The sequence below is a fragment of the Leptinotarsa decemlineata genome, unplaced genomic scaffold (genome assembly GCF_025532065.1).
Source record: "Leptinotarsa decemlineata unplaced genomic scaffold, Ldec_3_MD MMD2_P_RNA_scaffold_7, whole genome shotgun sequence".
Lineage (NCBI taxonomy): Eukaryota > Metazoa > Arthropoda > Insecta > Coleoptera > Chrysomelidae > Leptinotarsa > Leptinotarsa decemlineata.
Genome location: NW_027412534.1, coordinates 2,339,591 through 2,360,219, shown reverse-complemented (window position 1 = coordinate 2,360,219; position 20,629 = coordinate 2,339,591). Strand labels below are relative to the sequence as shown.

General features: G+C 33.3%; 2 protein-coding genes across 7 annotated transcripts in view; one reads left to right on the top strand and one right to left on the bottom strand.

Moving 5' to 3' along the window:
* The window catches only part of LOC111516184 (5-hydroxytryptamine receptor), a 616,569-nt gene that overhangs the window by 76,088 nt on the left and 519,852 nt on the right, over nucleotides 1-20,629 (bottom strand). The window lies entirely within an intron of this gene.
* LOC141480273 (uncharacterized) lies at nucleotides 1,705-10,261 on the top strand. 6 transcript variants are annotated; one of them, XM_074170183.1, is made up of 6 exons: nucleotides 1,705-2,132; nucleotides 6,979-7,016; nucleotides 7,075-7,253; nucleotides 7,554-7,619; nucleotides 7,674-7,730; nucleotides 7,943-10,261. In XM_074170183.1, the coding sequence occupies exon 6, from the start codon at nucleotides 8,806-8,808 to the stop codon at nucleotides 10,237-10,239; it is 1,434 nt and encodes a 477-aa protein (XP_074026284.1). In that variant the 5' UTR covers nucleotides 1,705-2,132; nucleotides 6,979-7,016; nucleotides 7,075-7,253; nucleotides 7,554-7,619; nucleotides 7,674-7,730; nucleotides 7,943-8,805; the 3' UTR covers nucleotides 10,240-10,261. The 6 variants fall into 6 exon arrangements, with proteins under 6 accessions (XP_074026284.1, XP_074026288.1, XP_074026286.1 ...); XM_074170187.1 differs by having other exon boundaries at nucleotides 7,943-10,243; XM_074170185.1 differs by having other exon boundaries at nucleotides 7,943-10,242.

Below are 20,629 nucleotides of genomic sequence, written 5' to 3'. Positions count from 1 at the left end.
AGGAGGGTTTTATATACATAACTTGCCTGTTCTCCTCTCTTTCGGTAGTGAACTGGATGCGGGGAAGGATGTTATTCAGGTAGGTCACAAACCGGTCTAGTTCTTGTTTTCCGTGGGGCCAGATGATGAATATGTCGTCTACAAATCTTTTCCACAGGGTTGGTTTGAGGCGAGCGTTGTCAAGTGCTTCTTTCTCGAAGTGCATCATGAACAGATTTGCGATCACGGGCGATAGGGAGGAACCCATCGGAGCTCCCTCTACCTGTTTATAGATCTGGTTGTCAAATATGAAATAGGTGTTTTTGAGGCAGTGCTCTGCTAGATCCGTGACATGTTGCGGAAAGCTATGATCAGTTCTAATGGTGGCTAGGGCTTCGTTTATGGGTATACTCGGGTAGAGGGATTTTATGTCTAGGCTGGCAAGGATGTCGGTGTCGTTTAGTTTGATGTTTTTAAGATGTTCACCAAGTGCTCTGAATTTCTCACATAAGATTCTGCCAGCTCCGTCTTTGGTTGCATGATTTTGGATAAGTATTTTGGATAAATACTTATCCAAAATTGAATACATTGAATACGTATTGAATACATTCGGCCATAACGTGAGCTGCTATGACGAAACTCTTCAGAATTGGATGAAGAAACTAGGATTTAGATTTAAAATAATAAAAGAAACGTCAAGCAGTTATGGAAAGCAGAAGAATAGTGGAATTGCGTAACAAATACTGAAAACAAATAACTAAACATAGACAAGAACAACGGCAAATTTTCTATTTGGATGAAACTTGGTATGACACTCACGACACAGTTACGAAAGGGTGGACTGATGGTTCAAGAATGTGTACGCCTAAAATGCCTGCAGACAAAGGATCGCGACTAATCATTGTGCATTGCCGAGGAAGTGAAAGATGGTTTCCGAATTCTTTGAAATAATGTAGGAAAAAAAAACTTTAGGACTGCAATGTTAACTATCACAAGAACATGGAAGCTAATATTTTTGAGAAATGGTTTGAAAACACATTGATCCCAAAGTACCGAATAAAATTTCGAGGAAAGATGAAATACATAGTTCTTTAATGAATAACTATTTGTATTTTGAAGATAACTATACAAAAACCAACTACCTGAAGTTTTACAGACAAAAACATTCGAAAAGTGTATGCCCTTGAGAGAATTGCTGAAAAGTATGGACACACCATACTGAGACTTCCCCCTCTCGTTTTGTGTTTTTAATCCCATCGAGATTATTTGGGAAAAATTGAAACAAAGCAGCAGGCGTTAAAATGATTTTCCAAAATTTGATAAGATGGTAATAGAGCAAGTTGATGAAGAAGTATATAATACTACCGAAGGAGACTGACAGAAAATGATTAAAAAGTAATTTCAGTTGAAAAAGAATATATGGAGATTGGACACTTCTATATTATGGTGGTAATAAATTCATTATTGATTTAAATGACGACACTGATAGTGAAACAAGGAATATGGAAGAGGAATTATGAGAAGCTTTCGAAGAAAGTTGGTGAAATGTTTTTGAAGCGATCGATGGTATATATATATATATATATATATATATATATATATATATATATATATATATATATATATGTATATATATATATATATATATATATATATATATATATATATATATATATATATATATATATATATATATATATGTATATATATATATATATACATCTTCAGATATTATGGCCTCATCTCAAAACGCATCCCTAAGGCCTCATCTAGAAATGCATGATCTAGCATAAGTTCACTTCATATATATTGATTTATGTATTATTTCATGAGGTGTGGTTACTTTGTATATCTTGTGAACAAACATTCATTTATATATTTCCTGTTCACTTTCTCTACATTGGGGATTCATTTCACAATACTATTATTGGTGCCTCGAATTTATACATATCATGCGGAATGCCTACCTTAAGGACTCATATACTGGACATTATAGCTTCAGACAGTGTTGCCACTGTTTTTCACTTCCTCGAACTCCGCAGTTTTAGGGTTTTCTTTGAAGTGAATCGTTCAGTTATTTTTAATAAAGTTGAAGATGGCAGAAATGTTTTCCAGAGGCTACAAAATTATGATGAAAGCCAGAGTTTCCGATGGTAAGTTAATTTGTAATGTTAATAATTAGAATGTTGATATACTTTATAACCTCACTGAATTTGAATGCCTAATACAGAGGGGACAAATGAAAACGTAATAGCTATTACCAGGACGTGCGCTAAAATTTTATAAAAACGTAGAAATTCGTCATATTTGCATCAAAGCGAAAAATTATTGTTTTTCTATATGAGAGTTATGTATACACAATATTTCACAATTCTTATGGCATATTGTCTGAAGACCCATGTTAAGTAGAGATAAAATCTATAGATATTTTAAAAGGTATAGGTAGTTAGGAAAAATTTTCAATGTGAAAATGACATCAATTACAGTTCTATCATAGATTCAGAGTCTACATAAAATTCTCTAGATCTGTGTTATATCAAAAACTAGCTAGCGTGTTTCGAGAATTTTCAAAATCTAATATAAAAAACGCATTTGAAGATCATTTTTCAAATGATTATATTTCTCAATATTATTTTGTTTCTGTTATGGAACTTATATTGAAAGGTTGTCGTTCGTAGGGGTGCGACAGCTGGTTAACGGAAAAACAGATTTTAAACAGATTTTGAACAGATTAATGGTCCAAACTCATATATTTTTCATAGTGTGTTCATAAAATCTATTGAATTCTGATATCAGAGATTAGCCAAAACTCCTTTTTTGAATGGAATTCATATCTTTTTTATGATTATATCGCAATCAATATTTTAAATGATGATCACTGTTGATTACACTTCCTGTACATAAAATACATTGTTTTCATAAAAATAAATGTTTTAATATTTCAATTCTTTAGCATGATTTTGAATTACACTCTTGTAGATTATTTCAATATGTTTATTATTTTTGGATAATGTGATTTGAATTGCTGAACATAACGCAAAAAAAATCAAGTAAATTTTCATCAGAAAAATTCCTGGTTTAAAATATGTTTTTCCCTATGAGCGGCAACCCTCAGAAGTCGAAACTTTGCGAGCTGAGGACTAACGAGGTCTTACCTTTTAACGTGTGATTCCTAACACAAACTTATTAAAAAACTAATAAAAATGTAGTACTTCCAATTTGAGACATTTAAGGCCCCTCAAAAGAAACTTCTCGTGTCTTGCTGCTCGTATTGGATCAGTATTTACCTGTTGAAGGCATTTCGCAACCGTTCCGTATAATCCTCTCTCATTTAGTTGACTGAATTACTCCTTGCCATGAAATTGAATTGTCGAAACATTTATACGAAATCTATGCATATACAGGGTGTCCCTGGACTTCCTCTTTTCCTCTCGGGAATGTATAGATGGGGTCAAAATATCACCAGTACTTCATATAACTTTTTTTCCTAAAATCCTTCGTTACCAAGTAACGGGCCCTCGAAGTTACAAAATGAAAAATGTTTTTCTTTGATAACTTTTCAAGTGAATATTCAAAATCATCCAAATTTTGGTAATTGACTAAACAAATGAATTCCTTCGATGAGCTTTCATGCAGGAGTCAGTTGTTTTGCTACAAAGTCAGGAACGGACTACCCCCGATGGTCCATACCCCAAAACTTTGAAATGACAGATATTTTTCAATATTTTTCAACAAATTAAGGTTACTTGGACAATTTTATGAATAAAAGTACTCGTGTGGAAAGTCGATCGGAGCAACGAGTCTTGATAAAAATGTAGTTTCACTCGACGACATCAAACCCGCTCGTCCACCATTATTTGAAATGAATAATTATCAAAGCAGAAATAATAATGATAACGTTAATTCAACAACATTTATCCTGAGATGTCTACCATTATTCGAAAATATTAGTTTTTAAGGAAAATGGAAATGATAGGTAAAATGTTCATAACGAATTTTTATAATGCAAACACGTTTAACTAACGAAACTCAAGAGCCTCAAGAGCAAACAGAAATGAAAAATCCGCTACAGAAACTGCTCGATATGACCACCTTCTCTCTCTATACATTTTCTTAGTCTGCGAAGACACCCTCTCTGTACTTGAAATAGCATTCCAGGGTCGTTTCGTATGGCTTCACAATGTAATGTTATTATATTCAACAATGCATCTCTTGTGTGAATAGGTGTAGCGTAAACAAGGCTTTTTAGATGCCCCCACAGAAAGAAATCCAATGGATTTAAATCCGGATACCGCGATGGCCATGAATATGGCCCACCTCTACCAATCCATCTATTGTGGAAAATATGGTTCAGATGGTCACGCACAATCAAACTAAAATTAGGAGGAGCGCCATCATGTATAAACCACATATCTCTTTGGGTTTGCAATGGAACATGTTCCAAAAGTCCATTCAAATCGTTTTGAATGAACTCCAAATAAGGTTCTCCATTGAATCGGTCCTGTAGAACGAATGGCCCTATAAGATGGTTTCCTATGATACCAGCCCAAACATTCACGTTGAATTTCCAATACAACGGTACGTACAGTCCTAGGAGCGCCCTCACCACCTCGTTTTGGCAAAACTGTACCTACAATAATATCGAAATAAAACAACGTGCTCAAATTAATTATCAATTATTACATACCTGTCTCCCTCAAGCTGCGATCGACACGCTCGAATGTTTCTCTTGACGGTACCGTTCGATTGGGAAAATGCTCGGAATACAGACGACGAGCTTCTGCAGCATTACAAAATGCTCGTCCATAAAATACATGCATATCTGCATATTCATTGAATGTAAACTGTTCGGCCATATCAAAAAAATTCAAAATATCCTATAGAATATTGACAATACAATGATAGTCATATGACAACGCACCACTCAACAAAACAAAATCGTATTCCAGTTTCTCATTTTTTATCAAAACTTTCTAAAAGGTTTTTTTGTCAACATCTGTGAAAGAAATGGAACATAATTATTCACTGGATATTTTTCACCTGATCATGTGCAGCCGTTTTTGTAGTTCATTCGTTTGCTTTTTATTAGTATAGTAAATATTTTTTTCGATGTGCGTTTTTTCAGCTAAATTTAGATTCGCGTTAAAGAATTTCTCCCATGAAATTATAATTATCAGTGAAACTCCTCAACAGTTTAGCTGTGAAGAAGAATTTGAAACATTCGAATGTTGAGTTTCATGAGATTCAGATAACTGATCAACACGAAACGTGATTATTCCACACGTATTATGTACATACAAAATATGGAATGAATTCGATATTTCATAGTAGAGTAGCTTGTTAGTTTAAAAACACCACGAATCTACAGAACTTGATATTTCTTTTGAAAAAATATCTGCTATCACAATTGTGACTTAAACTTCCATATAGGTACTGTACTTTTTGTTTACGACTTCATTTTAGCATACTTTGTATTATTCCTGTTATAAATGTTGTTGAATTAACGTTATCATTATTATTTCTGCTCTGATAATTATTCATTTCAAATAATGGTGGACGAGCGGGTTTGATGTCGTCGAGTAGAACTACATTTTTATCAAGACTCGTTGCTCCGATCGACTTTCCACACGAGTACTTTTATTCATAAAATTGTCCAAGTAACCTTATTTTGTTGAAAAATATTGAAAAATATCTGTCATTTCAAAGTTTTGGGGTGTGGACCATCGGGGGTAGTCCGTTCCTGACTTTGTAGCAAAACAACTGACTCCTGCATGAAAGCTCATCGACGGAATTCATTTGTTTAGTCAATTACCAAAATTTGGATGATTTTGAATATTCACTTGAAAAGTTATCAAAGAAAAACATTTTTCATTTTGTAACTTCGAGGGCCCGTAACTTGGTTACGAAGACTTTAAGGAAAAAAAGTTATATGAAGTACTGGTGATATTTTGACCCCATCTATACATTCCCGAGAGGAAAAGAGGAAGTCCAGGGACACCCTGTATATATTCATTTAAGATAGGTATGGGAAATATAATCGAAAGTTATCATCATTTCGAATGATGATTTTGACAAAATAATGAAATGATATAAGTTGCATAATTTCTGAATATCAATTTGAATTTATATTCGTTCAGTTTAAAACTTTTCCTGGAAGTAACATGACAGAAACAAAACAAAATATAACAGAATTTTTTATATTTAGTATTTCCTAAACTGTGTAAGATAAGTGTTAAAATTAAAAAGTGTATGATAGAATCCAATTTTGTGATGAAACGTAGTATATTCTATCAAATTCTCAAAGTTCGCACCTATTTTGAACACAATAGCTAAATTTCACTCAAAATCATTTCCATACTATCAAATTTTCACATATAATAGTGACACGTGTTTCGCTATACAATATACTATACAATGCAAAAGTTATAGTGAAAATCATACAATACATACAATACAAAGTTTAAAATATGAATTTTCATAAAAATCGTCTAGTTCTATTCAATTAATGATTAATAATCATAAAATCATAAAATTTATATAAAAAAAATAAATGATTGACGGCAATCAAGAATTTCTGATAATCGACTGAACAAATTACAGTAACTTTGATATTCGAATGAAAAGTTTATTTTTACCCCAAATATTACGATGACTTATGATGCGATACGAAAAGAGTCATGGAACCCAAAAAGCATATTGTTGTATTCGAATGTTAAAATGCGTTAAAAAAGTATTTTACTGTTAACCCCTCACGAACGATAACCCTCAGAAGTAGCAATCTATAGATTAACAGGGTCTTATCTTTTAACGTGCGATTCCTGGCACGGAAAAATGAAACAAAAAAATGAAATGGAAATATGATGAAGTTACAAATGGTCTTCCATTTCATCAAGAAATCAGCGGGGCCCTGCGCTTTTTTAAAATTTTGACACATTTCTTAATGAAGGATCCTTTGTTTTTTTTGGTTATTCTGAATTTAAAATTTTGGTATTGTTTCAGATGAAAAAAATTCTGTAGGACCACAAAGATATGGAAAAGTAGGTACAATATTCAGTTCATAGAATCACTTAATTAATTTCATTGTCTTTCATTTAGGTACCATCTGAGTTCTGGGCCCAGAAAAAAACACCAATTGGTTTTGTAATAAATCGTTGTCTCCAATATTGAATCGTATGGATGATGAAGAACAAAAAAAAATATGCATTTTGGAAAACATTGTAATTGTACCAAAAAGTCTAGAGTTGAAAAAAGATAGAGATGAGAATGAAACAAATGTAAGTTTTTATTCTTATATATAATATCCATTAATTGAATAAGAAAAAAATTTCTATCAATATTCAAAGATTATTCACATCGTTGTTATAAACAACTAAGTTCTGAAGTCTTGAAAAAATTTCACATCAATTGATTCACTTCACATTTGATATCTGGTGAATTTTTTGATAACAGATAACGAATATTTCTGTTTTAAAAAACATCCAAAATTCTGTATATGAATATCTGTATCTCACTTGTTTTTATTAACTACTAACTGTTTTCTCAGGCACTTATAATTAAGCGGTTTATTATTCCAGGTTGGTGTTTGTAGTCAATTGAAAGAGTTACAAAACAGTTTCGAATCTATCGATAAAAGAAGCTGGGTGTGTTGAAGGAATTATAAAAATATTTCAAGGTTAATGTCGTTTGTTTTTTAGGTGTCAGATGAAATTTTCTATTCTGGTGACTCTTCATATGTACCATCCAGCTCAGAGGTAAGTGTTAAAGTACACCACATTCAACACACATCTCACAATGCGTTTCCAAACGCATGCGTTTCCAAACTACTGTTTAGTAGTAACTCTATTTAAAACAAAATCCGCCTTCATTTCATAATTTAAAAAAAATATTCAAAACGTATATGGCGTATGTGATAAAAAGTTTAATGCCTATTACAAACCAATTATTTGCAATTATTTATTTTTAGGTATCTTCTTCAATCAGAATATATTATTCATCTGATTTGAACATGTCGTCCACTCAACCAACACCTGAAAAAGATTGCAATAATTCCGAAATAATTACAAAAGTAGATCAAAACTCAAACGTGACAACTGATACAAAGACCACCGATGACCCAATTTGTCTATTAGATATCGACAAAAATGATGAAACTGAATACGACCAAGAAAATCAAGTGAATAGTAAATTAAACGAATGCGGAACCAGTAATGAAACAAAGTATGTTTGTCTTAATAATATTACAGATGTTGAGACAACATCAACAAAAAGAAAAACAAAATTAAAGAACTTTTGTTATTACTGTGAAACCGATGTAACCAATTTTGCCAGGCATGTAATTAATAACCATTTCACGGAAATGGATGTGATGAAATTAATGTCCATGCCTCCAAACAATTTGGAAAGAAGGCGATTGCTGGCTAAGCTGAGAAATAAAGGAAATTTTTTAAAAACAGCAAATAATTGTCCCAGAAGAATTCGACGAGGGCAGATTCCAGAAACATCTGTTCTACCATGTGATAATTGTCTCGGTTTCTTTTCTTCAAAACTATTATATAGACATAGGAAAAAGTGTAGTAGCAAAAGCGGAAGGGCACAAAGTAGCGGCCAAACTGCTTTATTATTGTTTCATCGCAGAGTAGATGACAGACTTAAAAAAGAAGTATTTCCACGAATGCGAGCGGACAAAATATCTCTTGAGGCTAAAGCAGATGAATTGATTTGTTCGTTTGGAGCTCGTTATCTGAGATTACATAGGGATAAGCATTTTACCACCGTAACCTCCCGAAAGATGAGAGAACTTTCAAAAATCATGATTGAGATAAAAAAATGAAACCGGAAATAAAATCATTTTTCCAAGCACTTCAACCAAAATATTTTGATCTTTTCATCCAAGCTACACAGAAGGTAGCGAGATATGATTCAGCCACTAATGCATATGAAGTACCTTCATTTGCAATGAATATCGTGAATTCATTCAAACAGTGTTGTGATATTGCCATTAATTTTGTTCTTAAGGGCGGTGAATCGGTATCTTCTGCTGAGGACGTTTCTCAGTTGAGAACTATGATTCATTTATTTACAGCCAACTGGAAATACGAAGTTTCAAGTCAAGCCGCTAATAGTCTCCATTTGAATAAGTGGAATAAAATAACGATCGTACCACTCGCTAGTGACTTAAAAGTCCTCAAACAGTATCTTATTGATTCGGCCAAAAGAGCAACCGAGAAACTCAACACTAATAACTTAGATGCAATAGCTTATAATTTATTGGTTGAAACCATTTATTGCCGCGTTTTACTTCTGAATAGAAGACGACCTGGTGAACTTCAGAGAATGCTTCTGCAGACCTATTTGACTTGCGGTAATGAGAACGGGCATTATGAAGAATTCGAGAGTATAATCACTGTGTCAGAACGCCTGTTATTGAAAAAATTGAAGCGTGTAGTCATAAAGGGAAAAAGAGGTAGAGGAGTCCCTGTACTTTTTAGTGATGATGTACAAAAAGATATTCAGTTGATGGTTGAAATTCGACCCACTATAGTTCCACAAGAAAATGTATTTCTGTTTGCTAAGGCAAACATCAAAACTGAAATCAGCGGTTATAAAGTCATAAAGAAACATGCCCGATTAAGTGGAGCAAAAAATCCGGATTCAATAACTGCAACACGTCTCAGAAAACATTTGGCCACACTAATGCAGATCTTCAACATGACAGATGGTGATATTGAACAGTTAGCTACATTCATGGGACACACATCTGGAATTCACAGGGGCTCATATAGGCTTCCTGATGACATCTATCAAACAGCAAAACTTTCTAAACTTCTTTTGTTGATGGAGAAAGGTGAGAGCAAAAAATATAAAGGTAAAAGCTTAGACGAGATTGACTTTGATATGGAAGAAAATTTAATTGATGAAAATGATGACAGCGAAATGGAGTCTGAAGGAGAGGTTGGCAATGATGATTTTCAGAAAGGTTTTGTGAAAGATCAAGTTGTAAAGGACGGTAATAGTTCAAAGGGAGCATCAGAGAAGAAAACAGTAACAAATAGGAAAAAAAGAATCCTAATTCCTTGGACTGAAACACAGAGGACATTGGCAAAAAAGTTTTCTAAAAACCATATTGACAGTTCAAAATCTCCAAAGCGATATGAGTGTGAAGAACTAATTGAAAAACATCCCAAAACTTTTGAAGACAAAACTTGGGTAAAAATAAAAGTATTTATTCAAAATGAATATATGAAGAATAAACGATGTTGAAAATTGAAATATCTTGCATCTTTTCGTTTTTGAATGAAATAATTTTATTTTGTACCTTCTCTATAATAAATGAGTTTGAATAATTACAAGTGTATCTTATCTTCTGAGAATACCCTCATTATATGTCCTCTCTAGATTACTGATTGAAAACTTCTCCGGCTAATGGGTACTAAAAATTGTTTTTGAGATTTACTTATTCCGAAATCATTACTGTACTTCAGCTTAGCAGAATCATTGCTACTCATTGAATAATAACTTCAGTGAGAGGTAAAATTATGGAATAAATGCATTTCTTTTAAACAGGTGAATTTGGAGACAAACCCCGAAACAGGTCGATTTTTAGTTTCAAATAATTTCCTTGATAAGAATAGGGATGGTATGACACCTCATGTGAAAAGTTATATAATTCTCTATTCAGTGACATAAACATCAACAGAGTGGAAAAAATTATTTAATTTTTGAATTAAATTAATTTACACAAGGAGTAAATATAAAGAATTAGTTGAATGCATGAAATAAATAAATAATGGATCCATTAACTGAAACACAAAGAATCGAAATATTAGTTATGGTTAGTAGACAAGGAACAATAGAGTTACCCGCAAGGTTTCCAGATCTCAGACCACTCGCTTTTTCCTATGAATTTACTTGAGATCAAAAGTTTCCATCGATCGCCCACAAAATTTACACGATTTAAAAATATAATTACAATAAAACTCAAATATTCAAGATTATTGTCGTTGTCGGTTCAATTACCTACTGCCAAAAGGCAGGTGAGTGACAATTTGAATATTCAATTTAGGCGCAGAGCAATTTTTATTTGTCAAATAAACTTTTTTTTTGTTTTCTCACAGTAGCAATATGTATTTTATATTAGATTACATACATACATTGTGTAAATTAATTTAATTCAAAAAACAAATTAGTTCTGGCCTACCTAAATATGTAACTATGTATCACAGAATCGAGAATTGAATAACCTTTCATTTGAGCTATCACACTCCCTTCTTATTTGAAATGAATCGTCATCACGCCAAGGTGGATAACGTTACTAGTATAATTGTATGCCAAAAAATCATGATTTCAAACTAAAAATCGACGTGTTTCGAGATTTGTTTCCAAAGTCGTTTATTCCCGAAATCATTATTCCATTATTATGCCCCTCGTATATTTCATTTGCAAATATTCCTGAAATTGAAATCCCACAAATCTCAGATTTCACTCTTGGTTACCTAATGATTTTATTACCATAAAAAATTTTGACACTGTACTATAAGAAAAACAAGAGTTGGATCCGATGTTATGAAGATAAGGTATTCAAAATGTATTTTTCTGAGGAAAATTTCAAGATCATTCTCAAAAACATTCTTTTATTTAATTTTTTTATCAATATTTGAAACATAATTTTACCAGATTTTATTATTTTCGTTTCAGTTACTGATGCACAAACCTCTACATATGAACAAACTAGTTTCATGAACATCTAATGTAGAAAGAACAAACCTAGATAAAAATCAATTCAAACGCACACTATTACAATTACTCGTGCTGAATCCAGTGAATAAATATTCTGCAACGTTGCCAATTCATTGAGCCGTTAATGTGCTCAAAATGAATAAAATATACACTCCATGTATATGATAGGTACGCCACAAGCGGCAGACCGCTAAACTAAAATATATACATTTGATTAAGAAACTAATATTATGGACTCAGTTAGAGTTTTCTTCTTCGCTCATTTACAAGCGTAAGAGATGAAATCTTGTAGATTTCTGTACTTGAATATCATCAGAACTCACTAGAGGGAAGAAAGGTCGGGTATGACTTCGAATAGTCAAGGTGTTCCGAGAAAATATGAGACATTACATTATGGCTTCAGTATACTGAGGCCTTAATTCGCCTGAGGCCGCAGTGTATGGTGGATGCATGTTATGTGAGGTGTTAATGGTAGTAGAATATATATATATATATATATATATATATATATATATATATATATATATATATATATATGTATATATATATATATATATATATATATATATATATATATATATATATATATATATATATATATATATATATATATATATATATATATATATATACAGGGTGTCCCTGGACTTCCTCTTTTCCTCTCGGGAATGTATAGATGGGGTCAAAATATCACCAGTACTTCATATAACTTTTTTTCCTAAAAGTCTTCGTAACCAAGTTACGGGCCCTCGAAGTTACAAAATGAAAAATGTTTTTCTTTGATAACTTTTCAAGTGAATATTCAAAATCATCCAAATTTTGGTAATTGACTAAACAAATGAATTCCGTCGATGAGCTTTCATGCAGGAGTCAGTTGTTTTGCTGCAAAGTCAGGAACGGACTACCCCCGATGGTCCACACCCCAAAACTTTGAAATGACAGATATTTTTCAATACTTTTCAACAAAATAAGGTTACTTGGACAATTTTATGAATAAAAGTACTCGTGTGGAAAGTCGATCGGAGCAACGAGTCTTGATAAAAATGTAGTTCTACTCGACGACATCAAACCCGCTCGTCCACCATTATTTGAAATGAATAATTATCTAAGCAGAAATAATAATGATAACGTTAATTCAACAACATTTATAACAGGAATAATACAAAGTATGCTAAAATGAAGTCGTAAACAAAAAGTACAGTACCTATATGGAAGTTTAAGTCACAACTGTGATAGCAGATATTTTTTCAAAAGAAATATCAAGTTCTGTAGATTCGTGGTGTTTTTAAACTAACAAGCTACTCTACTATGAAATATCGAATTCATTCCATATTTTGTATGTACATAATACGTGTGGAATAATCACGTTTCGTGTTGATCAGTTATCTGAATCTCATGAAACTCAACATTCGAATATTTCAAATTCTTCTTCACAGCTAAACTGTTGAGGAGTTTCACTGATAATTATAATTTTATGGGAGAAATTCTTTAACACGAATCTAAATTTAGCTGAAAAAACGCACATCGGAAAAAATATTTACTATACTAATAAAAAGCAAACGAATGAACTACAAAAACGGCTGCACATGATCAGGTGAAAAATATCCAGGGAATAATTATGTTCCATTTCTTTCACAGATGTTGACAAAAAAACCTTTTAGAAGGTTTTGATAAAAAATGAGAAACTGGAATGCGATTTTGTTTTGTTGAGTGGTGCGTTGTCATATGACTATCATTGTATTGTCAATATTCTATAGGATATTTTGAATTTTTTTGATATGGCCGAACAGTTTACATTCAATGAATATGCAGATATGCATGTATTTTATGGACAAGCATTTTGTAATGCTGCAGAAGCTCGTCGTCTGTATTCCGAGCATTTTCCCAATCGAACGGTACCGTCAAGAGAAACATTCGAGCGTGTCGATCGCAGCTTGAGGGAGACAGGTATGTAATAATTGATAATTAATTTGAGCACGTTGTTTTATTTCGATATTATTGTAGGTACAGTTTTGCCAAAACGAGGTGGTGAGGGCGCTCCTAGGACTGTACGTACCGTTGTATTGAAGGAAAATATTTTGGAAGCCGTCGCTGATGATCCTTCAATGAGCATCAGAAATCTATCAGAACAGTTCCATACATCCAAGTCCACTATTCATAGAATAATTAGGGAACAACTGCTCCACCCATTTCACATCCAGAAGGTACATGCCATGACACCTCAAGATTTTCCAGCACGACTGGAATATGCCAATTGGTTCATGGATAGGCAAAGAGAGGATATGACTTTTATTAATCGAGTTTTATTCACTGATGAAGCAGGTTTCAGTAGAGATGGAGTTATCAACTCTCATAATCTCCATATATGGGCCGAAGAAAATCCCCATGGGATATTGCAAACCAAACACCAACGGAAATTCAACGTGAATGTTTGGGCTGGTATCATAGGAAACCATCTTATAGGACCATTCGTTCTACAGGACCGATTGAATGGAGAACGTTATTTGGAGTTCATTCAGAACGATTTGAATGGACTTTTGGAACATGTTCCATTGCAAACCTGAAGAGATATGTGGTTTATGCATGATGGCGCTCCTCCTCATTTTAGTTTGATTGTGCGTGACCATCTGAACCATATTTTCCACAATAGATGGATTGGTAGAGGTGGGCCATATTCATGGCCATCGCGGTCTCCGGATTTAAATCCATTGGATTTCTTTCTGTGGGGGCATCTAAAAAGCCTTGTTTACGCTACACCTATTCACACAAGAGATGCATTGTTGAATAGAATAACATTACATTGTGAAGCCATACGAAACGACCCTGGAATGCTATTTCAAGTACAGAGAGGGTGTCTTCGCAGACTAAGAAAATGTATAGAGATGTTCAAACTTCGTTATGAACATTTTACCTATCATTTCCATTTTCCTTAAAAACTAATATTTTCGAATAATGGTAGACATCTCAGGATAAATGTTGTTGAATTAACGTTATCATTATTATTTCTGCTTTGATAATTATTCATTTCAAATAATGGTGGACGAGCGGGTTTGATGTTGTCGAGTGAAACTACATTTTTATCAAGACGAGTACTTTTATTCATAAAATTGTCCAAGTAACCTTAATTTGTTGAAAAATATTGAAAAATATCTGTCATTTCAAAGTTTTGGGGTGTGGACCATCGGGGGTAGTCCGTTCCTGACTTTGTAGCAAAACAACTGACTCCTGCATGAAAGCTCATCGAAGGAATTCATTTGTTTAGTCAATTACCAAAATTTGGATGATTTTGAATATTCACCTGAAAAGTTATCAAAGAAAAACATTTTTCATTTTGTAACTTCGAGGGCCCGTTACTTGGTAACGAAGGATTTTAGGAAAAAAAGTTATATGAAGTACTGGTGATATTTTGACCCCATCTATACATTCCCGAGAGGAAAAGAGGAAGTTCAGGGACACCCTGTATATGTTACGTCCACTAATTGTTTAATTTTTGATTTGTACATCATACACACTCGATAAAATCTTTGTCTATATATGTTACGTCCACTAATTGTTTAATTTTTGATTTGTACATCATACACACTCGATAAAATCTTTGTCTATATATATATATATATATATATATATATATATATATATATATATATATATATATATATATATGTGAGTAAGAAGTATTCTATTAATAAAAAAAACTTCCGTATGCAGCGAACTTTATGTGTAACACTGTATATATGTGAATAGTTTATTAAATTTTTTTTCTTTCCTTTGGAGCCAGAACCTTTCAGAGAGAATATTATTTTGTAAAACTTAAATTTATTTAATGGGGATCTTAATTTCATTCAATTATAGTAATAAAGTCTTTTTCAACTTTGCTCTTGAGGTCTGTCCAATTTTTATCGCAATATTATACTGCAGTATCATCAGAAAAACAGATTATTCTTGGATCCACTTTTACTGTTCAAGTCAAGAATGATTATTTTCATGTTATTTTTCAATTGTTAAAACTAATAGAACAAAATCAATCTGAATCATCCGAACTCAAAATTTCTAATTTATTTCTGAAGGAAATATCATGCTTGGTGAGAAATCGAAGTCATTTACAGAATATCGATTCCAGAATGTATATTTCAAAATTATGAGTTTGAAAAAAATTATGGATGTCGGTGACGTCATTTGACGATTGTCATATAGAAAAAAAATTATTTTGGCTTTCTACTTTTCTGGTAGTACATAACTTTCGAAAAGAATAAGACTCAACAAATGTCAATTTGATAATGTTATTGTTCAGGAAAGAAATAATTAATCTGAAAAAATCTCGTATACAGAATTATACATAATTGAATCACTTCATCAATTTTCTCATTAAATATTTATAAGGAAACTGGAACCGCTGAATAAAAAGACCACTCATGATGTCAACTATTTCATTTTAATATCGAAGTGCGAACAATTTCGAAAACAAGGAGACATTGAATGATTATTCATAAAAACTCTGAGGAAATATGAACGTCATCTGTGAATAGTGCTTTCAGACACGAAAAGGAACAAAGTCCATTTCAAAATATTCTGCTGACAAAACATTCCAACGGAGTTTGGGATGCATAGTGTAACAAAAACACTTGATACTTGAGATAGCTTTTATTGAAAGGCTATTCAGTTTGGGCGGAATGCCAGTTCCTTCATATTTTATATGTCAAGTAAGCGCACAACAGTTTCCTTCTGGAGTATTAAAATTAATTCACACAAATTATATGATTTCTGTTTGTGATAGATATAGAATTTTACAAGAGGAGTGAATGGTCATTCTAAACAGAAGTGATGATGATATTCGGAATATAGAAATGTTCGGTAATAGAATTATGCTTCAGTACAAGAACAATAATAGAAATGGGCCATATACAATATTTGTTATCGATGAAAATCTACCATTTATACTTTGTAATATCCAGCGAAAGCTATGTATGGTAATATATATTCTTACTTCGGAAAGAGACAGATTTCTCTAATTCAGATTTTTAAACGCCGGATCTGTCTCTTATACAATGTAAAATTATGGCCGACGGACCGAGAGTGTTTATATAAACACTATTCATTGGCGTGTTTTGAAAATATGCACGGTCAGATATGTTTGTCACGTAGCTCTGGATGTAAATATGGGCATATCAATATCCCAGCATTGAAAGTTTGTCGCACGTGGGCGACTGTTACAAAGAATAGTTTGAGAAACGGAGGAAGTGAAGCATCCCCGAGATCTTGCTGGCTTTTTGAAAGGCAGAGAAGACAGACTGTAATAAATAGAATTTCTGAGCAAATTTGTTAAAGAAATTGGCAATTTCAACGCGGTGGAACAGGTGCTATAAGAATGGCATGAAGCCTCAAATAGGGATTAATTTTTGTAAATAAGGCTGAAATGAACAAAGTAATCACTGTTAAAATCTTTTGCTGGACGAATATGTGTCTGCATGAATCACGAGGTTTAATCTTACACATGTACCTGATATTCCGTTTCTGCAGTAGGTACTAATACAGACAGAAGTGCTGATGAATTGCATACTCCCCAAAACGGTAATCCATAACGTAGGTGGGATTCAAACAGGGCGTAATACACCGTTCTGGCAATTTTGATTCCCAAATTTATTGAAGTTACTCTCACAGCATAACATCCCAAACAAATTTTACTTTCAAGTTGTTTGATATGTTCATAGAGAATACTCATGTGGAGAATTACCTTGATTGTACCGATTCCGTAGATGAGGCATTGTAAACTATTTCTGATAGTGAACAAATTCTGAATCTTGTTAGATTCAAGCTAGTAAATTGATTGTTCAACTCGAGCGAAGTTATGGAGGAACTTTTAAACATTTGGAATGGAGGAACATTTAAACACTTTTGACCCGAAATTCAACTACATATAAAGTAAAACATCTAAAGGAATAATTCTTTCAGGCCAGTCTCAACTCTGTACACTGAATATTGATGATTTGACACCTATCAGAAAACAACTAATAGCTTGGCTAATATCACGAAGGGCGTTGGATTATATCCGAGAGGTGGAAGTGCAGGATTCTTCGCTGAACTTATTCCTGCATATGCTGTTGGCGATACAACTGCCCCAATAGATTCTCAATTATTGGAATACATTTGCAGACCAGTGTCGAGCTATTTGACTACTCGACAGTGCAAGGTAGTGTCTATCATCAACATAAACTCGATGATATCCTATAAAATTGAAAATGACAGGTAGATGGAGCGATGACCTGTTGTTTGTTGTCCGCTTCAGCATAGTTCAAGGAATGATGCTTTGAAGAAATTCTATTTTCAATTATCGGAAATAATCCTGCACTGACATCTATCAAATATCATCCAACGCCCTTCATGATATTAGCCAGGAGGGGGTCAATTCATTAACCTACAGTGTAGGGAGTGGAGACTGGCCTGAAATAATTGTTCATTTAGATTATTTAATTTATAGACAGTCTGCAAGTATGTCCACCGACTATATATGAAGAGTTTTCTTTCCTTATACGAGGAATTGGGCAAACTATCAAGTATCCTATCAAGGATACAAATGCTATTATTATCATTATGATTCCAATGATATTTTTCCCATTGAATGATTGTTCAACATTTTTTTCTTCACAAATTGGACACAAAAACTAAACGAAGTTTAGTTTTTGTGTTTGTTTGCATTTGTTTTTCCGCACATTTTATTCATAGAATGACCACTGTTTCACTTCCTGGAAAGTACATGCCACCATATTTTTGAGTAGCCCAATTCCAAACCTGCTGCTGTTGAAAAATATGTTTCACTCTCCTATTATTTCCATGATCCTTGCTCCTGTTTTATTGTTTCTGCTCCATTGAAAATACCCAAAAGTATCCGTCGTAAAAGATTGCTCCACCAATTCAAAACATAAAACATCGGACATTTCTGAATTGTAGATGTGGAGCGAAAGGACTTTTTTTTTGTCTAGTGCAGTCACAACCGTGATATCCGAAATTGGTTTTTGATGCAATGAAAAGAGTTTCTGTACTCTGAAATACTTTCGTAGCTACAGTGAGACGTATATCCTTTCGACCCAGTAAAATCAGAAGTTATTCTCTCATTTCATGAGTGCCGTCTGAATGGAAATATATTTCCATAAGATTCCTTTGGATTTCTTGACGGGGCAAGGCTAGATTTCGAACCGTTCTGACATTTCTCGAGCTGAAAATTTCAGCTCCATCAAATACTGATATTCCAAAATTCACGAAGCTCGAGTCCACGTTACGGGAGGCTGAGTTATTAGTCTACTGAATGCAAAGCGATTGCAGTACAAACTTATCGGTTACTGACGTATCTACCAAGGTTTCAGAGAAAGCTTCATCCCATAAAGCTGTAGTTTCAACAACTCACTATACAAGATGATGAAATTTCTACTCGTTTGGCGCTACGGCAAAAATCCGTTATTTTCACTAAACGTGGACTGTTCAATCTTTATATTCTATTAGCGCTTTTCCTAATTTTTTTATACTGCTACACTCATCTCTAACATATGTTTTAAGTTTCAGCTGTTTAGTATACTTCATTTGTTGGTGTGAGGCATAAATGTGTTTTTTACAACTGTCATTGAAGGTGACATTTTTGATGGTTGTCAAGAGTATTAGATGATGACGTTTACAAAGAAGCGTGTTATATATAATTTTATCACTAGTATTGAAAGTATTTTCAACACTAGTAACAGTAATGAACATAACATAATTATTCAATTTTCAAGAAAGTTTTATCATGAATAAAATAGATCGATCACAGCTTGAGAAATGGTTCTTATGGAGATTCTGTGAAACGGTGTTCTTTCTTACGAATCAGCAGAGGGTTGTCCTGAAAATCTGAAGAAGAAAATTGGATTGGATAATCTAGGAAACACTTGCTACATGAATAGCATTTTACAAGTGTTGTTCATGACGAAGAATTTGAAGAACGAGGTTTTAATGATGAACGAGAACGGGAATGTTTCCTATTTATTCATCAAACTCAAACACATATTCATGCAGCTGCAGTTTCGTAAGAATGTATAATCTTTTCATCCAACCGATTTCCTGGAGTCTTTGTAGTCCACTAGATATTGATTAGGACAAGTGGATTGTTTCGCATTCTTGGGGTCCTTGTTGAATAATCTTCGTGGACAAAACAATAGCAAAATCAATACTCCTGACCGCTCTGGATTGAATGATTCCGTACAGTCCATCTGGACTGTACGGAAAAATCCTGGAAAAATCCTGGAAAAATCCTCACTGGTTTACTTTGAAGGAAATGTTCAAGAGGTAGCTAAAACTTATGTGAATTTCTGAAACTTCATCTAGCGTTTCCTAAATGACTAATAACCAGTCCGTGCAAAAGTCATTGCACGGACAGTTATCTGAGGCACCAGTCAATCTAATAATAACACTGATGATCTTCAAACATGACTCAACCTCTGACGGAAGCAAGAAACTCTTTCGAAGGTTCGAAATAGATGAACATTTCAATCTAGCAGACCACTATTATAATATTCATGCAGTCATTGTTCACTGTGTTCTGGCGGTGAATTTAGTCATTATTACGCCTTGGTCAAAGACGAATCGGACTGGTTTAAGTTTGACGATAGTGGTGTAACGAAGTGTTCTGGCGATGTATTGAATATTTTGGAGCCTCTGGAGATACCCTACATTTTGTTTTATGTGAGAAAGGATACTGACAGATCAAGATTTTTAGGTGATGTGGTGCTGCAGGTTTTTCCGGGTTTTCCTGCAGCTGAAAAAGCAAATGCGCCACTGGAATCAATAAAGTCGCCCCGGAGCCCTAATTCATTTCATTGTTGTTTTTATTTTTATCGTTGTTTTATGATTCAACAAATAGATACAATTAAATTATATTACAAATATAACATAC